The sequence below is a fragment of the Ursus arctos genome, unplaced genomic scaffold, assembly GCF_023065955.2.
Source record: "Ursus arctos isolate Adak ecotype North America unplaced genomic scaffold, UrsArc2.0 scaffold_14, whole genome shotgun sequence".
Taxonomy (NCBI): domain Eukaryota; kingdom Metazoa; phylum Chordata; class Mammalia; order Carnivora; family Ursidae; genus Ursus; species Ursus arctos.
This window is the reverse complement of record NW_026622808.1, coordinates 66,031,890-66,059,130: the sequence shown is the minus strand read 5'-3', so window position 1 is coordinate 66,059,130 and position 27,241 is coordinate 66,031,890. Positions and strand designations below refer to the sequence as shown.

At 47.2% G+C, this 27,241-nt stretch overlaps 2 protein-coding genes across 10 annotated transcripts in view; one reads left to right on the top strand and one right to left on the bottom strand.

Moving 5' to 3' along the window:
* The window catches only part of RAF1 (Raf-1 proto-oncogene, serine/threonine kinase), a 75,331-nt gene extending 63,026 nt beyond the window's left edge, over window positions 1-12,305 (top strand). For all 8 annotated transcript variants that reach the window (XM_048226698.2, XM_026501400.4, XM_048226695.2 and 5 more), the window contains 7 exons: window positions 6,329-6,413; window positions 7,174-7,350; window positions 8,928-8,974; window positions 10,224-10,342; window positions 10,687-10,818; window positions 10,946-11,080; window positions 11,270-12,305. In XM_048226698.2, the coding sequence (XP_048082655.1) occupies window positions 6,329-6,413; window positions 7,174-7,350; window positions 8,928-8,974; window positions 10,224-10,342; window positions 10,687-10,818; window positions 10,946-11,080; window positions 11,270-11,413 (839 nt within the window). In that variant the 3' untranslated portion in view covers window positions 11,414-12,305. The remainder of the gene's footprint in view (window positions 1-6,328; window positions 6,414-7,173; window positions 7,351-8,927; window positions 8,975-10,223; window positions 10,343-10,686; window positions 10,819-10,945; window positions 11,081-11,269) is intronic.
* MKRN2 (makorin ring finger protein 2) overlaps window positions 12,200-27,241 on the bottom strand; it is a 28,392-nt gene continuing 13,350 nt past the window's right edge. Inside the window, exons 2-8 of one of the 2 annotated variants that reach the window (XM_026501402.4) lie at window positions 26,071-26,199; window positions 24,660-24,841; window positions 23,168-23,472; window positions 21,807-22,021; window positions 19,808-19,918; window positions 13,914-14,058; window positions 12,200-13,738 (exon numbers count right to left, since the gene is read on the bottom strand). In XM_026501402.4, the coding sequence (XP_026357187.1) occupies window positions 13,601-13,738; window positions 13,914-14,058; window positions 19,808-19,918; window positions 21,807-22,021; window positions 23,168-23,472; window positions 24,660-24,841; window positions 26,071-26,199 (1,225 nt within the window). In that variant the 3' untranslated portion in view covers window positions 12,200-13,600. Of the gene's footprint in view, window positions 13,739-13,863; window positions 14,059-19,807; window positions 19,919-21,806; window positions 22,022-23,167; window positions 23,473-24,659; window positions 24,842-26,070; window positions 26,200-27,241 lie in introns of both variants that reach the window. The other variant, XM_057311951.1, reaches the window with a different exon arrangement.

Sequence of the window (27,241 nt, the reverse complement as noted above, 5' to 3'; positions counted from 1 at the left end):
TTGCTGTTTGTTCACTTGTTTTATTTTTTGGATTCCACATGTAAGTGAAATCATATGGTATTTTTCTTTCACAGATTTATTTCACTTAGCATAATACCCTTTAGGTCCGTCCATGTTGTTGTAAATGGCAAGATCTCATTTTTTTTTTAATGGCTCAGTAATGCTCCATTGTGTATATATATGACATCTTTATTCATTTATGGCTGGACGCTTAAGTTGCTTCCATGTCTTGGTTATTGTAAATAATGCTGCCGTGAATGTGGGGGTGCAGAGAGGTTTTCAAGTTAGCGTTTTCATCTTCTTTGGGTGAATGCCTAGCAGTATAGTTACTGGGTCTTATGGTAGTTCTGTTTTCAATCTTTTGAGGAACTTCTGTACTGTTTTCCACAGTGGCCGCACCAATTTATGTTCCTCTGAACAGTGCACGGGGTTTCCTTTTATTCTACATCCTCTCCAGCTCTTGTTATTTCTTGTCTTTCTGATACTAGCCGTTCTGACAGGTGTAAGGTGATATCCCATTGTAATTTTGAATTCTGATCTGCAGTTACTTGGTAATTACTGATACTGAGCACCTTTTCGTGTACCTGTTAGCCTTTTGTGTATCTTCTTTGGAGAAATGTCTATTTAGATCTACTCTTTCCATTTTTAAATCAGATTTGTCTTTTTGGTGTTGTGTGAGTTCTTCATATATTTTGGATATTAACCCCTTATATAAATCATTTGCAAATACCTTCTCCCATTCGGTAGGTTTTCTTTTTGTTTTGTTGATAGTTTCCTTCACTGTGCAAAAGCTTTTATTTTGGTGCAGCCCTGTGGAAGAACAACACAGTCTGTGGGGTAGAGCGCCTGTATCTGAGACTAGGCTGTTAGTAATTACAGGAAGTGGAGCAGTGCATATTGCTTTTAAGGCTTCCATTAGGAATACTTAATCATTTTTTAAAAAGATTTATTTTAAAAATTTTTTAAAAAGATTGATTGATTTAATTTATTTATTTTAGAGAGCGGGGAGAGGGGCAGAGGGAGAGAGAGACTCTCCCAGTAGACTCCTTGCTCAGCACGGAGCCTGACGTGGGGCTCAATCCCAGGACCCTGAGATCATGACCTGAGTTGGATGCTTAACCAGCTGAGCCACCCAGGTGCCCCTGCACTTAATAATTTTTATACCACATTTTTAAAGCATCAGCCAAAAGCCAATAGATGTAGTTAAGTTGTACTCAAATGTAAGTTTCCTCTTCTTGAGCATTTTTATTTGGGGGGATTCATAATTTTTCACAGCCTTAGTTACATTTGCCACAGTACCGCCTGTGAGCCTGTGTTTTCTTTCAATTCTGTAAGCTTTTGGATTGTGGTAAGGGGATACATTTGTTACAGTGTTACTTCCAGAAAGACTTCTGTTAGAATGTAGATAACATATCTTATACTTTTAAGATTCTAGTTTATTCTAAGTTTCAAAAGTCAGAAGAGCAAGGAACAAAGGACTTTTATGTCAGCCCCTCAGAAAGCAAGCCATGGTCTGTGAATGAAGAAATAAAACAAGAGGGCCAGGGAAACCACAATTTCTGGATTGTTTGTGCTATACTTGCTTTTGTGTGTGTGTGTGTGTGTGTGTGTGTGTGTGTGTGTTTTGTTGTTACTGTTTTTCTGGTTCCTGTATACAATATAATGTTTATTCAGTTTCTTAAAAACTACAGTTGTGATTTTTAAAATTCTTGATTCTGCCTAGGAGCTGTGAAAGTAGATAGAGTCTCAGAGCAGCCAAGATAGAGGCCTCAGATCCATGAACTAAAGCTCGCTTACTTCGTGTAAGAAGCTGTCCTTGGGCTCACACAGAGAGCTAAGTTTGGGATCTGATCAGCCAGCCTCTCCAGATGGTCAACAACACAGTAACAGGGATGCAGACAGTAGCGCTGACGTAGCCGGGATGGACGGTCACTGACGGCCCGAGGAGAAGGCAGCAAAGCCCCTGGTCTCGGGCTGCTTAGTGTTGAGGCCACCACCCTGGTGGAACCTATGTCTGGGTCCCCATCCCAGCCTAGCACAGGAGTGGTGTTCATTCTATTCTGTTCTAGAAAGCAGCGATGTACCTATTAGGTTTTAGATAACCCTAAATGTTATCTAAAACAGGAAACGGGTGTTTTTAAAAAAGTAAAAACATTCCACATTTACCGACTGATAATAGCTCTTCCTTCTTCAGCCGTAGCTGAATGAGATACCAGTATCTTACTAAAAACACGATAAAATCAATAGGAGTGTGTCTTAACTCGTTTGTAGTACATTTGCCTCTGACTTCCCTGTTAAGGGAAAGTAAGACGCTTCCCACAGTTGTTTTGAGCTACCCTCCATGACGTGTTCCCTGGCCATTTCCCTCAGTCATTATATTACTTGCTAAAGGAAAGAAGTGCCATCCTTTATGTTATAAGATTGCCAACTATAAGGGTGTGTGGATAATTCCAGAAAGAAAAGAAATGTTAATACTATACAATTTTCTTTTTTTTTTCTGTTTTAAAGATTTTTTTATTATTTATTTATTCGACAGAGATAGAGACAGCCAGCGAGAGAGGGAACACAAGCAGGGAGAGTGGGAGAGGAAGAAGCAGGCTCATAGCGGAGGAGCCTGATGTGGGGTTCGGTCCCATAACGCCGGGATCACGCCCTGAGCCGAAGGCAGACGCTTAACCGCTGTGCCACCCAGGCGCCCCAATACTATACAATTTTCTAGTATCTTAGAAACATATTCAAAGGAAGAGATTAGCAATAACCAGTGTTACTAAACGTCTATTATGTGGAGTGCTGGAGAGGTGGACTTGAGTGGTGGACTTGGCCCTGAGGACTTCCAGGGCAGGTTGGAGAGCAGCCTCTGTTGGAGGCCCAGACCTGATTGTGCACACCTGGGGGCCTCCAGCTGGGCACCGAGTCTCCGCTTCCCCGCCAGAAGCTGACTGCTGACCTGTGCTGCGAGCAGCCGGGTCTCTAGTATTCGTGCCAGCGGCTGTCCGCACGGACTACTCCAGAGCTTCAGATAGCTTGTCCGTTCATAACATTCCCTGCGGACAGTTGCACCGTAGAATTCATTTGTTTCTTTATCTGGTGTTTCCTGAACATTCTTCTAGTACCAAGCATTCTTCTAGGGGCTACGAGTGAAGCAGTGAACAAAACAGATAAAAATTCTTTCTCTTGTGGAGTTTCTATTCTGGTGGGGACAATAACCAAGCAAAGTAAAGTATAAAAGTGTGTTATAAGTGCTAAAGAGAAGAAAACGGAGGAAAGCAGGTACGGAGTGGCAGGCCCCGTGCCCAGTTCTGGTGGGTGAATAGAGAAGGGCTCTGCTGAGGAAGTAGCACTTGCATGACGCCAGGGGCTGGGCAGTACCTGGGGAAGCAGCAACGGGGGGTTCGAAGTGCTCCACCCGCCTGGCTGAGGAACTCAAGGAAGCTAATAGGAGTGAGGTCCAGGGATGGGGAGTTGTAGGGTCCCATAAAGATGTTGGAAATCAGTGGTCTCAGATTGTGCAAGACCTTCAGGAGGCTTGGCGAGCCTTGGCCTGAAATTCAGAACACCGGGGAGCTTATTACCGGAGAACGCATTCTAGTTCGGGGCAGTCCTACTAGTACAGAACCGTTCGTTCTTTATAGGAGTTGAAATCCATTTTCCTGTAATGTTTGCCCCTCGCTCCTGGCAGATTGAATTCCTTTTACGGCGGTGCCTGGAGTATTTGTATGAAAGTGAGGGAATGCTGTAGTACACAGTCTTTGGGCTTCGGTAAGAAATTGCGTATCACCTGTTACCCTAACTGCTAACCGTGAGCTGGCAGGCAGGACGGTCCTTGTAGGCGCCGAAGGGGCTCTCTGGTTTGACCCGATTCAGCCTTCCCGCCAGTGACTTGCATGAAGACACAGGTCTGGACAGCAGATACGACTTACACGGAGCCGTAGTGTCGATTCGGGTAATAGAGTTTAGAAAGACGAGAGGATTTGAACTGGCTCTGCTGATGGAACAAGGAGAATATGAACTCTGAACGGGGCTAGTAAGTCCTCCTCAGTCTGCCAAGAAGTAGAGGCCGGAGGTGGAGGATATGCGTCCGATGGCAAGGTCAGAGTGAGTCACTGCGAGCAGGCTTTGGCTGCTGGTGAGTCTTCTGAGCTCTGAGGTTACATGTGAGCAGGTCCGAAATGGGTGAAACAGAAGGTGGTTTCAGTGACGACTGGAGTGCGCCCCTGGGAGAGCTGTAAAAAAGGGACGGTCCCAAGGAGCATCCCCTCCTGAGGGCCCATCCAGCATCTCCCCAAGTCTTCCTCTACCCACCCTGGTCTATGCCTTTAAAGCCCTGTCTAGTGCCTGGGCCACCAGCATTGTTCTTTCCTGGCCCCACCCTCAGTTGACTGCTGTGTCAGATCAGCCCACCTTCCTGGGGTTTCTTGCCCCCACCCCTCCTTTCTGTCACGAGTGTCACCGCTGTTGCCTGTATCTTGTCTGAAGATGCAAGGCTCTTTGGGCAAGACTCCTCCTGGCCTCCGTCGTAGTCTGCAGGGGCCCAGATCTCATACTAGAGTTCCTCATACATAGCTCATGTTTCTTACACCCCCCTTACCTTACCTTTATTCCTGGTGTATCTAGTTTGGAACGGCCTGTCCCATTTAGTTAAATCCTTCCTTGACTTATATCCCATTTGTTTCAGAAAACCTTTCTACATCCTCTGTGCAAACAGATTTACTTTCCTCTCTGTCCCCCGCCCCCAGCATTCTTATCTTGGCTCAGACTGCTCCAGAATGAACAATTCTGCAGGAGACTCTAAACGTCCTACTCAGTCATAAGGAACTTTAGGTGGGCCTGCACGGTTTGTCAGCTCCATCTTCCTGGATAGAAAGCCGCTCTGGGCCCTCGGTAAATCCATGTGCCAGTGAATTGGATGGGCTCCTGCTATTGAGTGGGGACTTCAGCTCTGGATGATAAAACCAGAGATCTCAGGGCAACAGTTTGGGACCTGTCATAAGAACCATCTCTTTACCAGTTGGTTCTCAAGTGAGGTGAGGAATGCTCCCACAGAGGCTGCAAGGGGGTGCTGCCGAGGGGCCATGTTTGATAAGTGGAGGAATTCCGTTACCTCCAAGGTGCTGTCAACCAACTCCTACTTTGTTTGATCCTCAGAAGTCTGTGTTTTAGTAAAATTCATTTGCCAAGAAAATCCGAGGTCTTTACAGCGCTTTGTGTAATTTATTGTAATTACTATTATAAATATAGCATAGAAACACTTCTGAAAGTGGCTTCTAAATCAGCAGCACACATAAAGTAGAATCAATCTCTGGATGTTTCTATGGTTGTGCAAAGAGGTTCACAGTGTGACACACTGTTGTCAGTATGGAAGTTAGAAGGGCAGCCATTGGAGTCAGGCCGGGGTTCTGATCTCGGCTCCAGGCCTTCTGGTTTTAGGCCATATGACTTTGGACAGTGACTGAGCTTCTGTGTTGTCTGTGAAATGAGGCTAACAGTACTTACGTCATAGGGCAGCTGTGGACTGAAGGTGATAATGCCGGTGAGGGCACACGCCATGCCAGGGCACAGTAAGCAAGCAGTGTGAATCACTAGGATTACTTCTTCATGGTATTAAAGGCAAAGAAGCTTAATTTCAGTGTCATCTCTGAATTTGTATAAGGCACCATCTCAGGTCTCACTAAAAATGTGGCTGCTGAGGGGCGCCTGGGTGGCTCAGGTGGTTAAGCGTCTGCCTCCGGCTCAGGTCATGATCTCCAGGTCGTGGGATCCAGCCCCATGGTGGGCTCCCTGCTCAGCAGACAGTCTGCTTCTCTCTCTCCCTCTGCCTGCCACTCCACCCCTCCCCTTGCTTCTGTTCTTTCTCTCTCTGTCAAATAAATAAAATCTTAAAAAAAACAAAGAAACAAAAAACAGAACCAAAAAAGGAAAAAAACAATGTGGCTGCTGAGTTTGGCATCAACTGCTTGCTAAGTGGCCTGTCTCCTGGCCCCAAAGACCCTGTGCCTGCTGGCCCCTCCGTGTCTGCCCGCCACTGCCACCCCCACAGGCCTGGCTTCGACCCTTCATACGTGACCTCACCGCGGGGGGGGCCAGGCTTCATAGGAAGAGTTGAAACCAAACCTGTTCAAGGCCTGTGTGGTGGTATTGAAAGGATAGTAGTGTAACACATTTAACTTTTTTCAGCCACTTGAACAGTTTAGAAATGTGCTGTTTGTTCCATGTGTGGGTACGTGATATCTGAATAAGTGATTCACTATCTTTCTCAAAACTAGGGTATGTGAAAAACAACAAAATAAGGTCATTCAACTGATTGCACTGACTACAAACTAATTTGCAGGAGATGTTGCAGTAAAGATCCTAAAGGTTGTCGACCCCACCCCAGAGCAGTTCCAGGCCTTCAGGAACGAGGTGGCTGTCCTCCGGTGAGTAGGGTGCCGGCCCTTGCAGCCTCGCCGGCGGGGCAGCGCATGGGCGTGGCTGGGGGGGCAGGAGCTGCGGCTGGTGCGCCGGTCTCTGAGGGCCTGCGGCTGGGACTGGTGCTTAGTGAGTGTTCACTGCTGAGGCCTGAGGCTGGAACTCCTTCCTTACCAGTGAAAGGGTGTGGAAGGTTTCCTTTCTGCTCACGTGGTTGTCAGACCTCTAGGAGAGCCGCCTGTGCTGAGGACACCCCCGTTCCGCTCCTCCAGATCTCTGGACACGCTGCACTCAACAGCCCAGGTTTTTCTCTGGGCTTTGGTTTGAGACAGGGAGAAATAGGTTCTATTTTTGCATTTATTTCCAAGAGCTCTTTTTTTATGGCCAATTTGCCTTATTCTGGGCTTACAGAACCTCAGCGTCTAAGTCCTTGAGTCATTATTTAGACTTGTAGGACTAAGGTGAATAATGCCGGACTCCACAGATTCAGGTCCCGTGACCCCTGCGGGAGGAATCGTGAGCGCACGCTGACGGGAGAGAACACCCTCTCTCTAAAGGCCAGCGCCGAAGTGAGTAACAGTGAGGTTCTTTTGTCACAACACCAACTCGATGATCAGCAGTCTCACCTGTTTGCTTAGCCAGCCACCCGGATTGTAAGCACGGTGGCGTCAAGCACAGACAGGATCCGGCGTCAGTGCGAAAGCGGAGTAGATCCTCTATTCTGCAGCGACTGAAGATTCAGAGCCTTTTTTCTCCAACCCTCTGTAGCAAAACACGGCACGTGAATATCCTGCTCTTCATGGGGTACATGACAAAGGACAACCTGGCGATCGTGACCCAGTGGTGTGAAGGCAGCAGCCTCTACAAACACCTGCATGTCCAGGAAACTAAATTCCAGATGTTCCAGCTGATCGACATCGCCCGTCAGACTGCTCAGGGAATGGAGTGAGTAGATGGCTTGTTGACTAGAGAGTCTGGGGTCCCGGCATCCGCGTGCCCTACGTCGGGACCTGAGTTAGGAAGAAGCCACGTCGGCTAAGTGGTTTCTGTGATGTTGCTCGGCCGGAGAGTAAGCCTCTGGGGTGGGCTGAAGGCGTGCGCGCTCCGGTTCCTCGCCCGCGCTGAGGCGGCCTGCCCTGGGGCTTAGATTCAGGCTGGAGCCGCTGCCCTCAGAATCCACCCAGACACCAAGAGCGTGGCGTGGGCTCCGAACCTTCTGCTTGGACAGCCGTGGCACTGCCGTGGCACTGCCGTCTGCGGGAACGCGCGCTCTGATGCGTGGCACGTGTGCGTTCCACGGCAGGGTCCGAGCAGATGGTTTTGGATAATTCACTTACCTTTTGGACGATGCTTTAAAGTCACCCCAGCACCTGCACGTAACACTACCCCTGAGTCTCTGCTTGAACACATTTCTCTGTGAAACGGGTGTGAGTGTGTGTGTTGAACACATTTCTCTGTGAAAGGGGTGTGAGAGTGTGTGTGACACTTTCCCTCTCAGGTACCCTCTTACGTGGAAGAGCAGGAACACCTCGGCCCCGATGTCTGGGGTGCAGGCTGCAGCTGTGCTTGCACATGCTCTGTAGAACGCACGGTCTACTTTTGAAATTCATATGGAATTTACATTCTATACGTTCTAAGAAACGGTCGGGGCACCTGGGTGGGTCAGTCAGTGAAGCATCTGCCTTCAGTTCAGGTCACAATCCTGGGGTCCTGGGATCGAGTCCCGCATTGGGCTCCTTGCTCAGCGGGGAGCCTGCTTCTCCCCGTGCCTGCCGCTCCCCTGCCTGCGTGCTCTCTTTCTATCTCAAGTAAATAAATAAAGTCTTTAAAAAAAAGTCAGAATTACTTTTTAGAAAAAATTATGGATATAATCCACATATTCAGTTCTTAAATGCATACAGCTCAGTGGTTTTTAGTACATTCACAGAGTTGTGCAGATGTCCCCACTATCTAATTTTAGAACATTTGTCAAGAAAGATGACACCTGGGTGGCTCAGTCGGTTGAGGGTCTGACTCTTTGTTTCAGCTCAGGTCGTGATCTCAGGATCCTGGGATCAAGCCCCACATCCAGCTCTGTGCTCAACACAGAGTCTGCTTGTCCTCCCTCTGCTTACCCCCCCCCCGCCGCATGTTCACTTGCTCTCAAATAGAAAGATGAGGTCTTTTGTGTCTGGCTGGACTTAGCATAACGGGTTGTAGCATGTGTCAGTACCTCATTCTTTTCTGTAGCTGAATAATATTGCACAGTATGGGTAGGCCACGTTTTATTTATGCATTCATTAGTGGACGGACATTTGGGTTGTCAGAATTATTTTGAGCAGAAGTGATGCTTCACTCACTGTGGCCTCACCTTGAGGTAAGGGCCCATGTGGCCCAGCCTGTACCAGCACCCACCAGTCCCCACCTGTAGCCCCTTATCGGGCGACAGGCGTTCAGGGGGCTTCCATCCTAGCCGTAATTTGAAGCTGCTTTCTACCCATGTCCCTCAGATTGTTTTTAATAGATTTATTTTCCCTTCACAGCTATTTGCATGCAAAGAACATCATCCACAGAGACATGAAATCCAACAGTATCCTTTGATGGTGGCTTCATTTGTTCAGTTCTAAATTTAGAAAAACAGAAGGGAGACTTTTTAAAGTTTATCCCAGCAAAAGTGACTTTGGAAAGATTTCCACAGAAGTTGAGATACATGTTTGGGTTATGCTTGAAAGTTTTATTCTCTTCATTACTAAATTTAACTTGGAGGGATGGGGCTTTTGTCTTTCATGTTTATTTCTAGCATGTGGACAGTGTGTATCTGGTCAGAAAGTAGCTGCAGGCCAGATGTTTCAAGACTGTCAAAGTGACTACTAAACATTGTCTTTCTTCGGTGTACAGAAGTGGTTTCTTGAGAGGTCAGTGTCAGAACCAGCCCTTCCCCTTTCTGAGACTGTTCCTATGGAAGGGAACTGCAGACGGAGTTTTCGTGCTGTAGGGCAGGAATCCATGTGCCTCCGGCCCGCAGCCTTTCTCTCTGAGAGGAGTGTGAATGGCGGTACAGCCCTACTCTGCTTCCTGGCCAGTGAGAGGAGCACAGTTGGGTTGAATCGGATCGTGGGATGTGGCCTTTGTGGGCCACGTGTCGGAGGCATGGGATACATTTTAGTGATGGGTTTTTGGGAGTGACGTGTGTCCCATCGTGAGCGGAAACCCCGCAGATTTGAAGGAGGTACGTGTTACTGGGCACTGGCAGGTCCCAAGTCAGCTTTAAACTGCCTGACTTCTTTATCCAGAAATGAGGTGAGTTTGGTCCTGATTTGAAGTCACCAAGCGGTACCTCTTCTAGTGAGAAATCTTAGGACAGTATTCAGTGCTCAGTGAGGGATGTGCCATTTTGTTCTTCACACGTTTGTCATTTGAGGGCACAAAGCAGGCAGAGACAAATGTAAGCCATCACCAGCCAGGCCCGGCCCCAAGGAGCACAAATGGCAGCCCTTGCTCTTAGAAATCTCGGGGTTTAAGGCACCTGTGCTATATGGGAAGGTCAGAAGGCCAGGGACCTGGCACCTAGATGGGAAATCAGGGAGAAGCAGCACGGGGAAGCTGCCTTATTTTTGGCCAGAGCCAAATCATCTGGCACCCTGAGCAACTGCGGCATGCCTCCTGGAGGAAGGGGCCTTTCAGAAGCACTTTTAAAACTAAAGAAATCCAAGCAAACCAGTGCAGAGAAGGCTGGGGACAGGTAGGCAGAGAGATGCTGTGCTCTTAAGACCTTCAGGAAGTGTTTCAAAATTAACTTGACCATTCTCTTGAAACCAGAGTCCTTAACAAGCATTGAGATATATTTCTCCATGAAGGCCTGACGGTGAAAATCGGAGATTTTGGTTTGGCAACAGTAAAGTCACGCTGGAGCGGTTCTCAGCAGGTTGAACAACCCACTGGCTCCGTCCTGTGGATGGTGAGGAGGCGAGGCTCCCACGAGCAGGGTGCAGGGCAGAAGGGGTGCCCTGGAGGTCTCTGTGCAAACTTAAGCGTTTGACATTCCCCCAATGTCCAGATACCTCAGTGAGGCCTTCCGTGACATCAGACAGCCCGAGGCAAAAGGGGGTTTCCCGGAAGCTGGGGATCAGAACCAGGCGGGGGCATAGGTGCTGGGCCCCGGAGACGAGGCCTCCTGAGCCTGTGCGGGCCTGACCCGAGCAGGGAAGACTGTAGACTCTTGTGCCTGGGGGAGGGACAGCCTGGCACCTGGGTGTCTGTGGGGTCCAGATGGTGATGAATGAATGCGTTTTGTCCCTGTAGGCCCCCGAGGTGATCCGAATGCAGGATAACAACCCGTTCAGCTTCCAGTCGGATGTCTACTCCTACGGCATTGTGCTCTACGAGCTCATGACAGGGGAGCTTCCTTACTCCCACATCAATAACCGCGATCAGGTACATGCCCCGGTGCTGACTGGCGCGGAAGCCTCTGGGCCTCCAGCCAGTTTGAGCAGCAGGAGGGTTAGAAGTTGCTGCTGTCACTGTTGTCCCTCAACCCAGTCCCTCAACTGTTTCCTCTTAGATCATCTTCATGGTGGGCCGAGGGTACGCCTCCCCAGACCTCAGTAAGCTGTATAAGAACTGCCCCAAAGCAATGAAGAGGCTCGTAGCCGACTGTGTGAAGAAGGTTAAGGAAGAGAGGCCTCTTTTTCCCCAGGTAAGACTTGGCTCCGGGCGCAGGAACCGATTCAAGTAGGAGATCCTAAATAGAAATGAGGAGGGAGGTGGGCTCGCGGTCTCCACCAGGTGCCGCAGGTGGGGTGGGAAGGGCGTGCGTTTGGACTCCTCACTGAAAGCTGCTCCTGCTGTGACACCACGGCCACCTAACGACACTGCCTCGTTTCAGATCCTGTCTTCCATTGAGCTGCTCCAACACTCTCTGCCGAAAATCAACCGGAGCGCTTCTGAGCCATCCCTGCACCGGGCGGCCCACACTGAGGATATCAACGCCTGCACATTGACCACGTCCCCTAGACTGCCTGTCTTCTAGCTGACTTTGCACCTGCACTCAGGCCACCAGGGGAGGAAGGGAAGTCAGCAGGCACCACCTTTCTGCTCCCTTTCGATGGAGGCAGAGAGCTCATTTTCAGAGAAGCTGCTGCTAAGGACCTTCTAGACTACTCACAGGGCCTTAACTTCATGTTGCCTTCTTTTCTACCCTTTCTGGCCCTGGGAGAAGGAAGCCATTGAAATGCTGGTTTGTCCTGCTCCCTCCCTGCATCCCTTATGCTCTTGAGCCGAGCGCCTTCTCCAGATGCACCCGCGGCTGCCCGATGGCAGTATGTGATCTGGGGCCGCAGCTGTTGGCTGAACGAGTATTTTTTTTAGGGCAAGAAAACGCACTCAGAGGGGAAATGAAGGTAGCAGACAAACCAGCCCTGATGTGGACATGTGGATTGTGGATATCAGCTCCTAGGAGGAATGCTTGTCATGGGAAGAACTCTTCTTCAGAGAGGGGTGTGGCGTCAAACAGGTAGTTTGCACATAACACACCGAACAGCCCAGGACTGTCGCGAGACCACGGCCGCCTGAAGGAGCGTTGGTACTATGGACCTTGACTTTGGGGACACTGCCTTTCCTTGGAGGTCTCCAGTGCATTGGGACGGTTTTCCAGAAGAGGCGCTTGGCCCGCCCCTCCCAGTCTTCGCCCTGTCGGGGAGCAGTCTTCCATCTCGCTGAATCTGTCTTCCAGGAGCTGCCCCTGTGGGGCGGGGCCACCGGGCCAGCCTCTCTCTTCAGTCACATCATGTGGATGCAAGGAAGCCAGGAATACAGGTTTTCTTGATGATTTGGGTTTTAATTTTGTTTTTATTGCGCCTGACAAAATACAGTTATCTGATGGTTCCTCAATTATGTTATTTTAATAAAATAAATTAAATGTAGGTTTAATGGCTGTTTCTTCCTTCTGCTGAGCTCACAGCTTGAACTCTCCCCCATCTGTTCATCTCTCCTGGAGCAAGAAGACAAGCAGCAGGAAATGGGCCCAGAGCCTCTGCTGGGAAGGAATCTAAGTCAGCCTTTGTGCTGTCACCCTTCCCTTCACTAAAGACTTAACTATAAAAATTATGCAAAAAGCACTCTTAGGTAAGAGTAGACCTTTTTCTACCCACACTTTAATGCATTTTATAAAATATTTGGTATCTATAGCTGTTTGTTTATAAAAATAGATTAATTCAGGTTTGGGGTGAGTTCTGATTCACAAAGTTCTGTTCCTTCAATTAAAGTCACAACCTAACGACAGCTGACTTATTTTTTTTCAGGACCATTCCTGGGTCAGAACTAGAAACTTTGGTGCCATTAACTTTTTACAAAATTTGAAATCAAAGCCAGGCTTTACACATCAAATGTGTGGCTTTGAGCAGGGGCCACACGTAAGAGCATATGTGTGTTGAACCCTCAGTAAAAGGACCCTTAGGGCATGAGCCCAAAGAGAGTCCCAGGGAAGCCCACAGGTGACAGCCGGGATGTGTTTCCCTGGAGCACGTGGCCCCAACACCAACCAGAAATGAGGGCCCGTACCTCCACTTCGCTGTGCTACACTTCCTGCTGCTCCGAGAGCCCCCGCGCTTATAGGGAAGAAGGTTTATAGTCTGTTTACTGAACACACGGGCAGCTAGACTCCTGCCCTGGTGGCGGACGCCGAAGAGCACTGCAAGTTTCATGCTAAGGTGTGTGGTGCCCACGGTTAAGTTGATTTATACAGAGCTTTTCGAGAAACGGTTTTTGACTACACGCTATTTAAGTACACTAGGGAAATCCACTACAGAGGAATCGTCTCACGGGGGTGAAGAATCCTTTGTCAAGAAGAACACATCTGCTTTAAGGGCAGTTGCAAGGGGACTGTTTCTAGGGAGCTAAAGCTCAAGGACAGGAGCCAGGCTGCTTTTAAAAGCAATCGACACTCTGGCTGGTTAACTGGTCCCCCTGAGGAGCCTGAGGTGCAACTAAAAAGATCAACTAGAAAAGCAGCGATTCCATATACTTGTTAGGTTATTTTATATCCTCCACTCCTCCCATGGCTGTAATAATGGAGAGGGGATGAGACCAAGGTTAAGTACAACCCCAACCAAATCCAAGCAACGTGCCACCGCGGGCTGCAGTAAAGGAAGCTCTGCACACCCCAGCTTGGGGAAGGCTCGGCCGGCAGAGCCCCAGACGCAGGGTAACCGTCTACTCCTTAGGGTTCTGACGACTCCACTCCAGACAGGTGCATGAAGAGGTCCCCAAGCTCTGTCATGTCGACATCTTCAGTGTTGGGGACATGCCGGGTTTCTCGATTCTCAATGAAATCCCAGAGCCGCACTGAATTCAAGAACTGCAAAAACAGCCAGCAAACACGCCTGGTTATTATTAACGGCAACACGAAGGCCAGTTTATTTTTCTTTGGTTACCCCATTCCCTGCTGCCAAAGCTATCAGAGAAGGGGGCTAGGAGCAGTACCTGGAAATGCCACCAGTAAGTGTCCTTGACAGACGTGGCAAAGTCCTTACCCTCACGGTGCCCTCGGAACTGAGCTGCTTCCGAGGCTTCTCCGGCTCTGCCAGCCGCCCATCAGGATAAGCGTGGCGGTAAAGGCATTTGCTTCCAAATGGGCACGTCCCCTTGCCTTGCTCAAAGTATTTACAAGCTTTTTTCCTGAAAAGTAGAAAGAAAAAGTCAGGAGGATGGTGGGAGAACCTGGGGCCCAGAAGAACCAAGGCCTTGCCTTCCTCCGACCCTGCCCATGATGCCAGAGCTAGATGAGCCTTACTTTCTAGGTGGGGAAGTTGAGGCTCAGAGAGGTTAGGATGCTGATTTCCAAGCTGGATCGTGTTGCCACGGTGACATGCAGCCTCACACAGAACTGAACCCCCATGGGGGACTCCGGTCTTTCAAGCTCACAGTGCTCCAAAAAGGCCTTCGGGGGAGCACAGACCTGACGTCTCCTCTGGGCCGGCTGTCTGGGCTCCAAGGTTCTGAAGCTGGGCTACTTGCCTCAGCTCAAAGTCCCAATAGGAGCCCCACCCAGGGAAATTTCCCTTCCTCCTGGCCAGCAATGATGTCAGGGGGAGCCTTGACTTAGGAGGGACAGAAAAGCAGTGAATATTAGCGGCTGCCCAAAGTTACAGGTCTCATTCCAATTTTCTTTGGTCTCCACCCTCTAGCTCTAGCTCTAGAGCGGGCTTCTTAACTCAGGTTAACTACGGACTCCTTCCCAGGGCAGTTTTTAAATGGATACGGTAAAACACACAGGCCTAAAAGAGCAAAAAGTTAATTTTTTACCCTATCTTCAAATTCTACTCATAGACCCCTATTTTAAGAACCCCTGCTCCTGAGGAAAAACACAACCAACTAGAAAATTCCCATTTCTTTTTACGTAAATGAAATTTGACTTCTACAATCATAAATGGCCCATGGTGAAGAGGTGATGATGCCCAGGAAGGCAAGAGGGCGTCTGGGAGTGCTGAGGAAGGGAAGTTGCACAGAGAAAGCCAAATCACAGTAGGAAAGGGCAGGCTGCTACCAGGGGCAGCTGGGGTATGTGCCAGGGACAGATGACAAGGAAGGGGGACTCCCTGACGCCAGTGTTTCTCCTGTCTTCTCAGACAAGGAGATGGCAGAGACCGGTGATGAAGGTCTCTGAGACCTCAGAGCAGCACGAAGTTCCCTCACAACCGTCCGCCGAAGGGAGGAGTGCCATGCTTGCTCCCACCCGGTCTGACCCTGGTGCCGGCTGGGGAGTGGATCCAAGCAGAGTTGTGTGCATCCTCCCGTCACGGCCTCCGCCCCCGAGGCTCCAAGCCGACCTTCCGGTGACTGCTCAAGCAGCGAGTTCTCACCAGACTGCGGGACACTGGCTTTAATAAACTCAACAGGTTCAAGAAACCATTCTCTAGTCCTGCCCCCCAAATAACTGTGCTTTTTCCTTCCCCAGCCTTACCTGGTCACCAAGGACAAAAGCTTCCAGGGCACGCGGACTGCCACCCGCTCTCAGCTCTCCCATCCGACTGTACTCCTGCTTACAGAGCACCTCCCCAGTCACCCCGTCCCTTCCGTCCCCACACTGATGAAGCCACAAGGGTACTGTTCTTAACTGGCCTCCTTCCCATCAGCTTCTAGCTTCTTCACACTACGACAGCGGAGCATGCCAAACAGCGTGTCACTTGTTCTGTCCATTTGATTTCACTCTAGTCTATCCCGTAGGTCCTACTATGTCCTTTTACACACCTCGTTCAACCCCACGGCCACTCCCACTGCTCCCCACGCACAACATCTGTACCATTCTGCACCCATGCCATTCCACTCACTCCCCCCTCACCCCCAACACACGCGGATAGCTGCTCGTGCTTCCTGGCTCAGGGTCCCCATGCTGCTTTCCCTGATGCTCCCAGGTAGACCCAAGTGCTTTCTCTGGGACATGTGGCTTGGGCCTCTCATGAAGAACGTGTCACCAGAACATGTATCATAATTGCCTTTTTGCAATTTCCCTTGAAATTATCTTACTAATCTGTACTCTGTGTCGTCCCCCCCCCACTGGCGCTTAGCTTGAAGGTGCCTAGCCCGTAGTAGGTGTGCATTAAATGTGTGTGAAATACATAAAAACACCATCACCAATGAAAACTAAGGGCAGGAAAGACCCAAACAGAAAGAACATGAGAATTTCCAGACCACTCCAGCATAGCAGCTTCCTACAGGCTGGCCCCTCTGCCTTGCCACTCCTGCCCTCTGGTGGACACATGCTACCACATGCGGGAGGGGGAACCGGTAAACAGGAAAGTATTAGCCTTTAGTAACTGACAGGCAATTTGAAGGAACCATTAAAAGAGGTGACATGCATGGGATGCCTGGGTGGCTCAGCCGTTAAGCGTCTGCCTTCAGCTCAGGTCACGATCCCAGTCTGGGATCGAGCCCGCATCGGGCTCCCCGCTCAGCGGGAAGCCTGATTCTCCCTCTCACACACTCCCCTTGTTTATGTTCCCTCTCTCGCTGTCTCTGTCAAATAAATAAATTAAAAAAAAAAAAAAGTGACATGCAGTGCCCTTTAGTACGGCCAAGCACACTTCTCCCAGAGCCGACCCCCCCGGCAGTTAACTAGCAATACCAATTTTTAGAAGACCTGAAGACACTGGAGAATGAACAACCAGCAGGAGGATTCTTTAAGAAATTAGACACTAGGAAGAACAGAATGGCAAGAAAGGAGTTACCTTTCTCAGAAAAAAACAGCTTTTAGCCTAGAGCAAGCCAAAGTCAGGTGTCTAAAACTCCAGGGGCAAATCCACAGTCTCCCTGGCCTGAAGGACCAACGGGGCTGGGAGGAAAGCACCCGCTGGAAAGTGGGGAAGCAGTCCCACGCAGAGAAGGGCACAAGAGGGAGGCCTCCAAATAGTATGTATTAATTCAGCCCAAAGGGCTGGCCCGGATAGCAGAAGCTCATGGCCACTTAGCTGAGGATAAGAAAACCAGACAGAACAGAACTGCTGTGCAAGAGCTGGAATGTAAACACTTTACCTGCATATGAAAACATCAACGCTTTATTGTTTGACTTAAGAGAATCCAGAATCTCAACAAGATAACACTGGCAGTGTCTAGGCTACAATCCAAAACGGTTCAGCACACAAAGAATCAGGAAAACATGACCTAGAAACCAACTTCAAGATGACAAGGAGTTCAAAGCAGCTACTACTGGACAAGATAACCGTGGGGGGGGGTGGTGGAAAGAAACGAGCAGACCCCAGTGCCCCTTTAGCAGTATCAAAAAGTCTGTAACATGTTATTAAGAGTCCCAGAAGAAGAAAGAACGGGGCAGGAAAAAAAAATCTGATGGCCAAAATTTCCCTAAATTTGGTTAATAACCTTACAGATTCTCAGAAAACCACTCCCAGGCAAAATAGCAAACTGCCGAAAACCAAGATAATGAAACAATCTTGAAAGCAACCCCAGAAAAACAACATACTACAATCAAATTACCACTGACCTCTCAGAAACTAGAGGCCAGAATATAGTGGAACATTTGCAAAATACTAAAAGAAAATAAACTATTAACCCAGAATTGTATTCACTGAAAAAGGAGACAAAGATGGAAATAGTACTGATCAGACCAGTATATTCAATGAAAATATCCTTTAAGAATGAAAAGAAGGGGCGCCTGGGTGGCACAGCGGTTAAAGCGTCTGCCTTCGGCTCAGGGCGTGATCCCGGCGTTATGGGATCGAGCCCCACATCAGGCTCCTCTGCTATGAGCCTGCTTCTTCCTCTCCCACTCCCCCTGCTTGTGTTCCCTCTCTCGCTGGCTGTCTCTATCTCTGTCAAATAAATAAATAAAATCTTTAAAAAAAAAAAAAAAGAATGAAAAGAAAAGCTATTTCTGCTAAAAAGAAAATAATTCAACAGATCAACAAACGTTAAAGGCAGTTCCTGAGGCTGAAGGTAAATTATACCGACTGGCAGGAAGTAAATACCAAACCACAGAGCACTAGAAATAGTGAATATAAGTAAATATAAACCACCTTTTTTTTCCCCTTAAAAAAAGAATCACAGTATTTACCTTGCTGGGTTCTAATGTATGTAAATATTACATCCATATCTCGTACCTATAAAATTGCAGGATACAAAATCAATATATAAAAAACCAGGTGCCTTGCTACAGACTAACAATGAACTACTAGAAAGAGAAATTAAGAAAACAACCCCATTTACAATTGCATCAAAAATAAAATACCTAGGACTAAATTTAGCAGAGGATGTGAAACAGACTCGTACGCTGAAACTATAAGACACACTAAAAGAAATGAAAGGCATAAGTAAATGGAAAGTATCCCGTGCTCATGGATTGCAAGAATGTTGTTAAGATGTCTACACTACCCAAAGCAATCTGCAGATTGAAAGCAATCCTATCAAAATCCCAGCAGCATGATTCAAAGAAACAGAACTCCAAAATTTGTACAGAACTATCAAAGACCCCAAATAGCCAAAGCAATCCTGAGAAAGAATAAAGGTGGAGATGGCACACTTCCTGATTTCAAGCTACAAAGCTACAGTAATCCAAACAGTACAGTACTAGCAGAAAAACAGACACATAGAGCATAGAGGATCACAGATCCTCTGTGGAATAGAACAGAGGGCCATGAAACAGGCCCTCGCAGATATGGTCAATTTACAACAAAGGAGCCAGGGATATTCAATAGGGAAAAGACAATCTTTCCAATAAAGGGTGTTGGGGAAACTGGACCACTATCTTACACCACACACAAAATCAGCTCAAAATTGAAGACTTGAACGTAAACCCTGAAACTATAAATACTCCTAGAAGAAAACACGGGGTAAGCTTCTGGACATTGGTCTTGGCAATGCTCTTCATGGATTTGCTGCCAGAAACAAAGGCAACAAAAGCAAAAATAAAGTGAGACTACATCAAACAAAAAAGTTTCTGAACAAAGGAAACCAAACAAAATGAAAAGGCAACCTACTAAATGGGAGAAAATATTTGCAAATCATCTATCTTATAAGGGGGTAATATCCAAAATACATAAAGAATTCATGTAAGAGCAAAAACCACCACCACATTCCATTTAAAAACGGGCAGAGGAACTGAATAGACATTTTCCCAAAGAAGACATGCAAATGTCCAACAGACACATGAAAAGGTGCTCAACATCACTAATCGTCAGGGAAATGCACATCACAACCGCAATGAGATAGCACCTCACCCCTGCTAGAAGAGACATCTACACTTCCATGTTCGCTGTCACATTCGTCAATAGCCGAGACACAGAAAGAACCCAAGTGCCCGTCAACAGATGAATGGATAAAGACGACGTGGAATATACATACAAGAGAATACTATTCAGCCATGACAAAAAGGGAAATCCTGCCACTGGTGACAACATGGATGGACCTTGAGGGCATTATGCTAAGTGAAATAAGCCAGAGAGAGAAAAACAAATCCTGTATGAGATCACTTACATGGTATCTAAAACCAAACCCAAACACAAACTCACGTAGTACAAAAAGGGTTGCCAGAGGCTAAAGGGTAGGGTAAATAAGGAAAAGTTGATACAAGGGTATCGACCTTCCGCTATATGATGAATAAGTGTCTCATGTAAAACACGATGACTAGAGTTGACAACACTGTGTATAAAACTGAAATCTGCTTAAGAGAGTAGAACTTGGAGGTGTTCACAAAAAAAACCCACAAAAAACAAAAAGCGATGGATATGTTAATGAGATGGGAGTATCCTCTCATCATGAAGATCAACCATGATGACACTTGAAATAACAGTTTTATTAATTATACCTCAAAACTGAAATTTTAAAAATTACATTACCTTGTGGGGTTCGAAGTTATGTACGTATAATGCATTTGCCAGGCAGGCACCGAATCCTGTCTGAACTCAAAGTAACTTACCCCATTCCCTGTTTGAAAGCTTCAATCAACTCGTTCTTTTTATTCTGATCTTCTACCCAATACACACTTGGAATTACAAACTCGGATATCACACGGCATTCTGGACAAGACCTGAAATTAGAGTAAAGGTTAGTGTGGGAGAGATGAAGTTATAAATCCTGCACCACCAAGCCCCTTGCCCAAATGCATGAGCACTCCATGTTTCCTAACCGAAAATTCCACAAGGTGCAATCACAATCCTCTAAGAACCTTCTTTACTGTTTTCTTTTTGAAGTTTTTACTTAAATTCCAGTTAGTGACCATATAGTATAATATTAGTTTCAGGTGTAAAACCTTACTTACTGTTAAAAACATGTTCTTCTCAACAATAAGACGAAAGCCCAATTTGGGGCACCCGGCTGGCTCCATCGGTGGAGCACACAACTCCTGATTTCGGGGTTGTGAGTTCAAGCCCCACTTAGGTGTAGAGATTACTTAAAATATTTAAAACAAACGAACAAACCCAACTTTAAAATGGGCAAAAGATTCAAGTAGGCATTTCTGCAAAACGGCCAAGAAGAAGATGCTCAAGATCCTTAGTTATCAGGGAAACGCAAAGAAAACCACAAGTACCACTTCACACCTACTAGGATGGCTACAGACAGACAGACAATACCAAGAGTTGACGAGGCAGGGGAGCAACCGGAACCCTCCTACGTTGCTGGTGTGGCCACTGTGGAAAGCAGCCTGGCAGTTCCTCAAAATGCTGACCAGTTACCATATGGCCCGCAATCCCACTCCTAGCCATCTACCCAGAAAAATAAACGGGCACACGACAACTCGTCCATGAGAATTCGCAGCAGCATTATTCATAATAACCAAGAGAAGGAAACAATCCAAACGCCTATCAACTGAGGACCCCACACAGGGCCATGCCCCCCGGCCCAGAGGAGGGAGGAGCGCTGGCGCACGAGCCGGAAGGCGGGAAGGCGGAACGCGGAGAGCAGACGGAGAGCTGTCTGCCGGCCCCGATCTAGAAAGGCTTTGTGTTGTAGGACTCCATTTACAATCAATGTCCGGGCAATGCCAGAGGCCAGAAAATAGAGGAGTGGCTGCCGGGGCCTAGAAGGAGCAGGGAGGAAATGGGCAGTGAATGCACAGAGAGGTTTCTTTTGGGGATGATGATAACATTTTACCATTAGACTCAAGTAATGGTGGCTACAACTGCCAAAGGACTAAAAACCACTGAACCACACACTTTTATCTCAACAAAGCCGCTATTTTACCACACAAATGTGTGACTTCAGGCACGTTACTTGACTTCACTCTACCCCAGTTTTCTTATCCGTAAATGAGAATGATCGCTGGGCCTGAGAGAATTAGGAGTTATGAGAATGAGGAGTTATGTGTGCGAAGAGCTTCTAACGGTACACAGCACACATTCACTTTTCAGTATGAGTAAGCTCTTCCCCATCCCTCTGCAGAATTTAAGAATCCTGGGTTGTTACAGGTCACGGATATCTCAATAAAGCTGGGGACAAAAAGAATCCTGCACTGGCTCCACGGAGCACATCTCGTGTATCATACATGACATGAGATGTGTAGATGTTTTATTCCATTTACAACAACTGTATTTTACAGATGGAAAACAAAGGCTGAAAAGGTCAAGAGGCAATCGGCCTAAAGGCAAACTACTAGTAAACTACTAGTAAACTACTAGTAAACTACCAGTGCTAGAGTCAAACAAGCCGGTGCTATGAATCCCTTCTCACACAGAGGGACCCCGCCGAGTGTCCCCAAACACCCTGACGGTCGGCAGGAGTTATTACCCATATTTTAAAGGAAAAGGCACTTGGGCTCAAGAAGGCTGCCTGACATGCCCGGGCTCCTGCAATCACGGGCTTGGATGCACTAGTTATCTTCAATCTGGAGGACAAGGGGAGGGATGAAGAGTAGACAGAACGCCCCCAATCTAACGCTCTCCCCAGCTTCCAGAGCTAAGACCCCTAGCTGGACTTACTTAATGATTGGGTTCTCAAACTGCTTGGCACATCTCCACTGCCGGATGCAGGACAAGCAGTACGTGTGATTGCAGTTGGAGAGAATCCCAAATCTCCTCTCAGAAGCAGACGCCTTCTCAAGGACCACTTCCATGCAGATACTGCACACTTTGTCCTGACTTGCTTGGAAGGCAAAGGCCTTTTCCATCTCATGTTCGAATGTTGACATGCAGATCTGAAGTACGGAGAGAGGAGGGCCACACTGTTAGGTTCTGGGCTGCTGGACACAAAGCTCTTTCAGACCACAAAAAGGACTTCAAACCATCACCTGCCCAGCCCCTTGCTTTCCTAGCATGGTACGGTCACCTCCGGTTCAGAGCCAAGGCTATGAAGGTCCCAAAAGATTCGAGGACCAGCGTGGAATCACAGAGTTCCCAGAGCCTGGGACCCCGGTCTCCCGGCTCTTCTGGGCACTCGTCCCCACTCTGAACTACACCAGTATCAGAAATGCTGAACAATCCTTACCTTGAAACATCAGGCTGGTCAGTCAGAGGTAAGCAGCACCACTTCTCAAGAGCGCAAGTTATTTAATAAATGTATTCAGTAAGCGGGTGCTGAGTACCTCCCAGGTGAAGCACCGTGTATCGGGCATGAGTCAATGCGAAGAGCATGAAGACCCAGACTCTGTCCCTGGGAGCTCATGATGGACAGATGGGAGACACACCAACACGTACAGCACAAAGACCTCAACACCCTGGGTGCAGCTCTCATTCTGCACTCACCTGAACCCCCCCCCCCCAGGGGAGACGATGGAGAGTGGAGACTCAGCCTTCCTTCACACACCATGGCCTGCTCACCGTCATGAGCTCCAACACTGAGGCTGTGGGCTCCTTTCTGTCTCTCCTACCCATCTTCATAGCAAGCACAGAGCCTAGTGTGAGGCGGCACCTCCATAAACACTGGGGACCTAATGACCTGAAAGGTCCCTTCCAATACTTGGCTCCTCAAATTCTCTAGAACTTGGCCCGGCTGGACCCCAGGCACAAGGATATGTAAACCTAGGCAGGATGTGTGTGCCTCTCTCTCTCTCTCTCTCTCTCTCTCTCACACACACACACACACACCCACTCCTGAGTTAGATTCATTCTCTGAACTTTGCATGCTTTATGTTTCCAATGCCTCTTCCCTTTTTCTTTATTTTAAATAATCAAAAATTGTCAAAATGACAAAGGGGAAAAAGGACTTGAAAATATGATTATAAACATGCCAAGTACACGCTGAAGGCATTACTGGTAAAGAGATGATTACAGAAATACCAACAATTTTGTCACTTAGCACATTTTAAATTTAAGTAAGTTCATGCAAAAGCTTGCAATTTTACCTTCTCATGAGTTTTCCTTTGCTCTGGGTCGAAGGGATGCAGGACTCGTAACCTACAGATTTCACACACTTCTCCATGCAGGTAGACACAAGCATCCCCAAATCGGCACTCCCCAGCCGCCGCATAGGGGCACAGCTGCTGCTCACTGCTGTAGGAGCTGCTGGCTTCTAAGTCATCAAGGCCACTCCTGATCGCATCGAGGTAGGAATGTGGCTTCATCTCTGGGCTGTTCTGGGGATCACTGCAGCCTCCTGGATTACTCACGACACTTGGGCAAGTCTTTTCCTCAGCCATGCCAGAGAGATCTTAATACAAAACACACAGCACACACATAAATGAAAACTGGCCTAAACTTTCTGTCTGGTAAGCAGTTAGTGAAAACCTAACAAATTAAGTAACTCTGACCTTGGGAATTCCACTCTTTGGATCATACAGAAAAACAAACAAACAAACAAACAAAAAAAAACAGGCCAAGAGGGAAAAACAGAAGGAACAGTACAAAATGTTCATAGGGACATTACCATAATCGTGATTTGTTTTTTTTTTTAAAGAAAAAACATAATTGGCAACACAGGAAATTTGCAAAACAGACCAAGATATACAAAAGAACAGTAAAGTTGCTGTTTAAAAATGACAAATATGGAAATGTCAACCAATGGACCAGTTAACACTAAAAAAATAATAATGATAATTTTTTTAAACACCAAAATTTAAGTCATTGGGAATTTAGAATGAAGTCAATAAAAGACAGTACTTTCCTTTACATTAGTAAAGATACCTATCATTTTAAAGTAAACTAGAATGAAAATCTAGTGAGTCTTTGGGTCCCAAGGCCAGTGTTGAACCCTCCTATGGCCCCCTTCTCCCCTATAGCCTTCCCACCGCTTGCACTTCTGGCCTTTAGAGGGAGGACATTCGACTAGCATGATTACTTGGTTAGGATGGAATCTACCTATCTTACGCCACACAATTCCAAGAACCAGAAATCCCTTTAATTGCTGAGGACCAGCCAATAAAAATAACTTTTATGATCTGTAGCCTACTTCCTCCCCAAACCCCAGTATGTTGCTCTATTACCAAAGCTGCAACTGAAAATACCAACACTGGCTGAGCATAACAACTAAGACTGTGAACTGACCCAGAAGCAAAATAGTGAAACATAAAAATATGGAGCTTTGAAATGAGTCGCCTGGTGCTCCTCAGAATTGGGGAACCACCCCATGGAGACAGCAGTTACACACTGACAAAGGTCCCTTTGTAAGTCCTGTCAGGCCAAACTTGGCAGTGAGCCTGGCCTGCAGGCAGAACGCATCACCTAAACGCTCTGCAGCCAAAGGAAGCTGTCTGCAGGACAGGTCTGGTGTCTACACTTGAACAGCTGGCAGGGGGACTAGATGAGGAGCCCTCTGACAAGAGAGGGCCAGAAAGGAGCATCACGAACAAACAGGACCGCTTTTCCAAAAGAGGCAACAAAAGGACTCTGCTCACTCACTTCGGTCTCTAAGTACCAACGTTCTCTTTTCACGTTTCCCAGGCTCATGTAAGTTAGTTTTCACAATAGACGCAGTGAGGTCGGAAGCAGGGTGAGGACCGTGGAAACCCGGGGAGGGCACACCGTGGGGCACAGTGCCCACGGCACCACCAGCTGCAGCAGAAGGCCTCGTGTGATCATATCTAAACAAAACGCACAGCAAAGGCATTAGGGACACACTAGCTGCATATGCCTCCCACGCTACCTAGACGGGGACCATCTTTTCCTCCGCTCCACTTGTGGAGGTGGAGAATGGGACAACCTTTTCCCATATTTTGAATGATAAAAGGCTTATCAATTAGTAAGAAATGCCTGGTAATTCAGAGTGAGTGGTCGGTACACTGCCATCTGTCACCACTCTTGGGAGATGTGATTGGGGCAGACAAAATACCGCAGACCACACACACAGAAATCCTGAAAATTCCAGCCGGATGTTGAAGTGAAATCTCCTGACACCCAAGCCAGTGTTCTTCTGCCAGGAGTCCCCCAAAAGTTAACGATGGTCAATGTAACAGCTGGAGACAGGCCTTTCCTGGACTGTCTCTCTGGGGCATGCACTGGTGGGGCGGGCGGCAGGGGGGCAACTTCTACAGCCTCCAGTCAGCACAGGAAAGAACATACCAGCCCTTCACTATAAAAGCACTTCAACAGGTTTTTGGAATGTTTCCCTGTTTAGAATTTACAAAACTTGCCTATACATGTAGGTGGGAAAAAGGCAGACTCTATATGCATATAAATGTTCACTGCAAGGGTACTCATAGCAAACCCCCCCCAAAACCACCCTGGAAACCATTTAACTATCTAAGAGAGGAATCGTTAATAAAATGATGGTATGTTAACATTATGAAACATAAAATTACAAAGTAGTGCTTAGGGAAAAGCTTGTGACATGTTAAGTGAGGAAAAAAGCAAGATATATATACTGTGAGTGCAATTTTCTAAGAGACTCATAAGAATAAGGCCTGAAAAGTGATTTTGAAAAATTAAAATTACTTTTATTGTAATGAAACTGAGATTTCAAAATGATCTGCTGTACTTTTTGTTAAATTACTTTCAAATTAGAACTTTCCCCTCATCAGGGCGCCTGGGTGGCTCAGTCGGTTAAGCGTCTGACTCTGGATTACAGCTGAGGTCACGATCTCAGGGTCTGGAGACTGAGCCCTACATTGGGCTCTGCACTGGGTGTGGAGCCTGTTTGGGATTCTGTCTCTCCCTCCCCCCTCTGCTCCTTACCCCCCATGCTCTCTAAAATAAATAGAATCTTAAAAAAAAAAATTTCCCCCTCATTGACACCCATGCTCCAAATGAAGGATCTGAGTCCCGATAATGTTTAAGCTAACAGAATAGTTGGGAGCAGCTGTGGGGTTCTTGCCTGCAACGAGTCCCATAGGCGCAGTAGCCCTTCTGATAGTATTTGCAGATGGTGGATGGCTTGCTGTTCGCCAAGTCATGTGAGAACAGGCACTGGTTTCCTTCCCGACACACACCATGCATAAAATACCTGAAAAGACAAGCAGAGGTATAAAACTTTTATTAAAAGGCACACTTTGCTTTCTAAAATCACCACATTCTTGAACCTAGTGTACAAATGCTTATAATACATGTATTATGTATCACGGCTCTATTAGGCACTGGAGTTTACATATTTCCTTGATTCTAAGACACAGTGATTTTTGACGCATCACAACTAATTCAATGACAGTTTTCTGGAAGGAAAAAAATCCCATAAATTTGTTTTAAGATATACCCTCTTGATTTGAGATGCTACATATGTAAATGTGAGGCTCCAAACTGAGAAAGTAACTCTGAAAAACTGTTCTCTGCTCTCATGGAGCTTAAAGGGTATGGTTGTAAAGGAATCACAGACCTGGACCCAAGATCCAGCCCTGCCATATACGAGCAAGTCACAACGCAAACTTCCCTACGCCTCACCACCTTCATCTATGAAACGAAAATTACACTATCTACTTTACTGGCTTGTGGCAAGGATCAGACCAGATAGTGTAGCACCAAAAGATATACAGAAGAATGTTTCACTGAGAGGTCTCGTTCTGGTCCTGAAGAAATAACGGGGAGGCATTCTAATTCTGTCCAGCTGGAGTAGAGAGACCTGGCTAAATACTCAGAGGAAATAGTAGAGAGATTTCAAAGGCACATGCCCTGGTATTAAGGGTAAAGAGTCCTAAAGAGTATTTTTAGACCCACCCTTACAAAGCTTAAAAACAAGTTTCAAAAGGATCAAGCTGATAGCGAATTAACTGTCAGCAAAAGGTACTTGAACACTCTTTGAAGGAAGACAATAAAATCCAAATGCTCAAAAACGCTCACAGTGGCATCCAGTAAAAAATAAGCAGTTATGCCAAAAAGCAGACAAATGTGACCCATAACAGGAGAAAAATTAGTCAATTATAAGAATGACAGATGATGGAATCAGTAGACGGGACTTTAAAAACAGCTATTATAGGGGGCGCCTGGGTGGCACGGTGGTTGAGCGTCTGCCTTCGGCTCAGGGCGTGATCCTGGTGTTGTGGGATCGAGCCCCA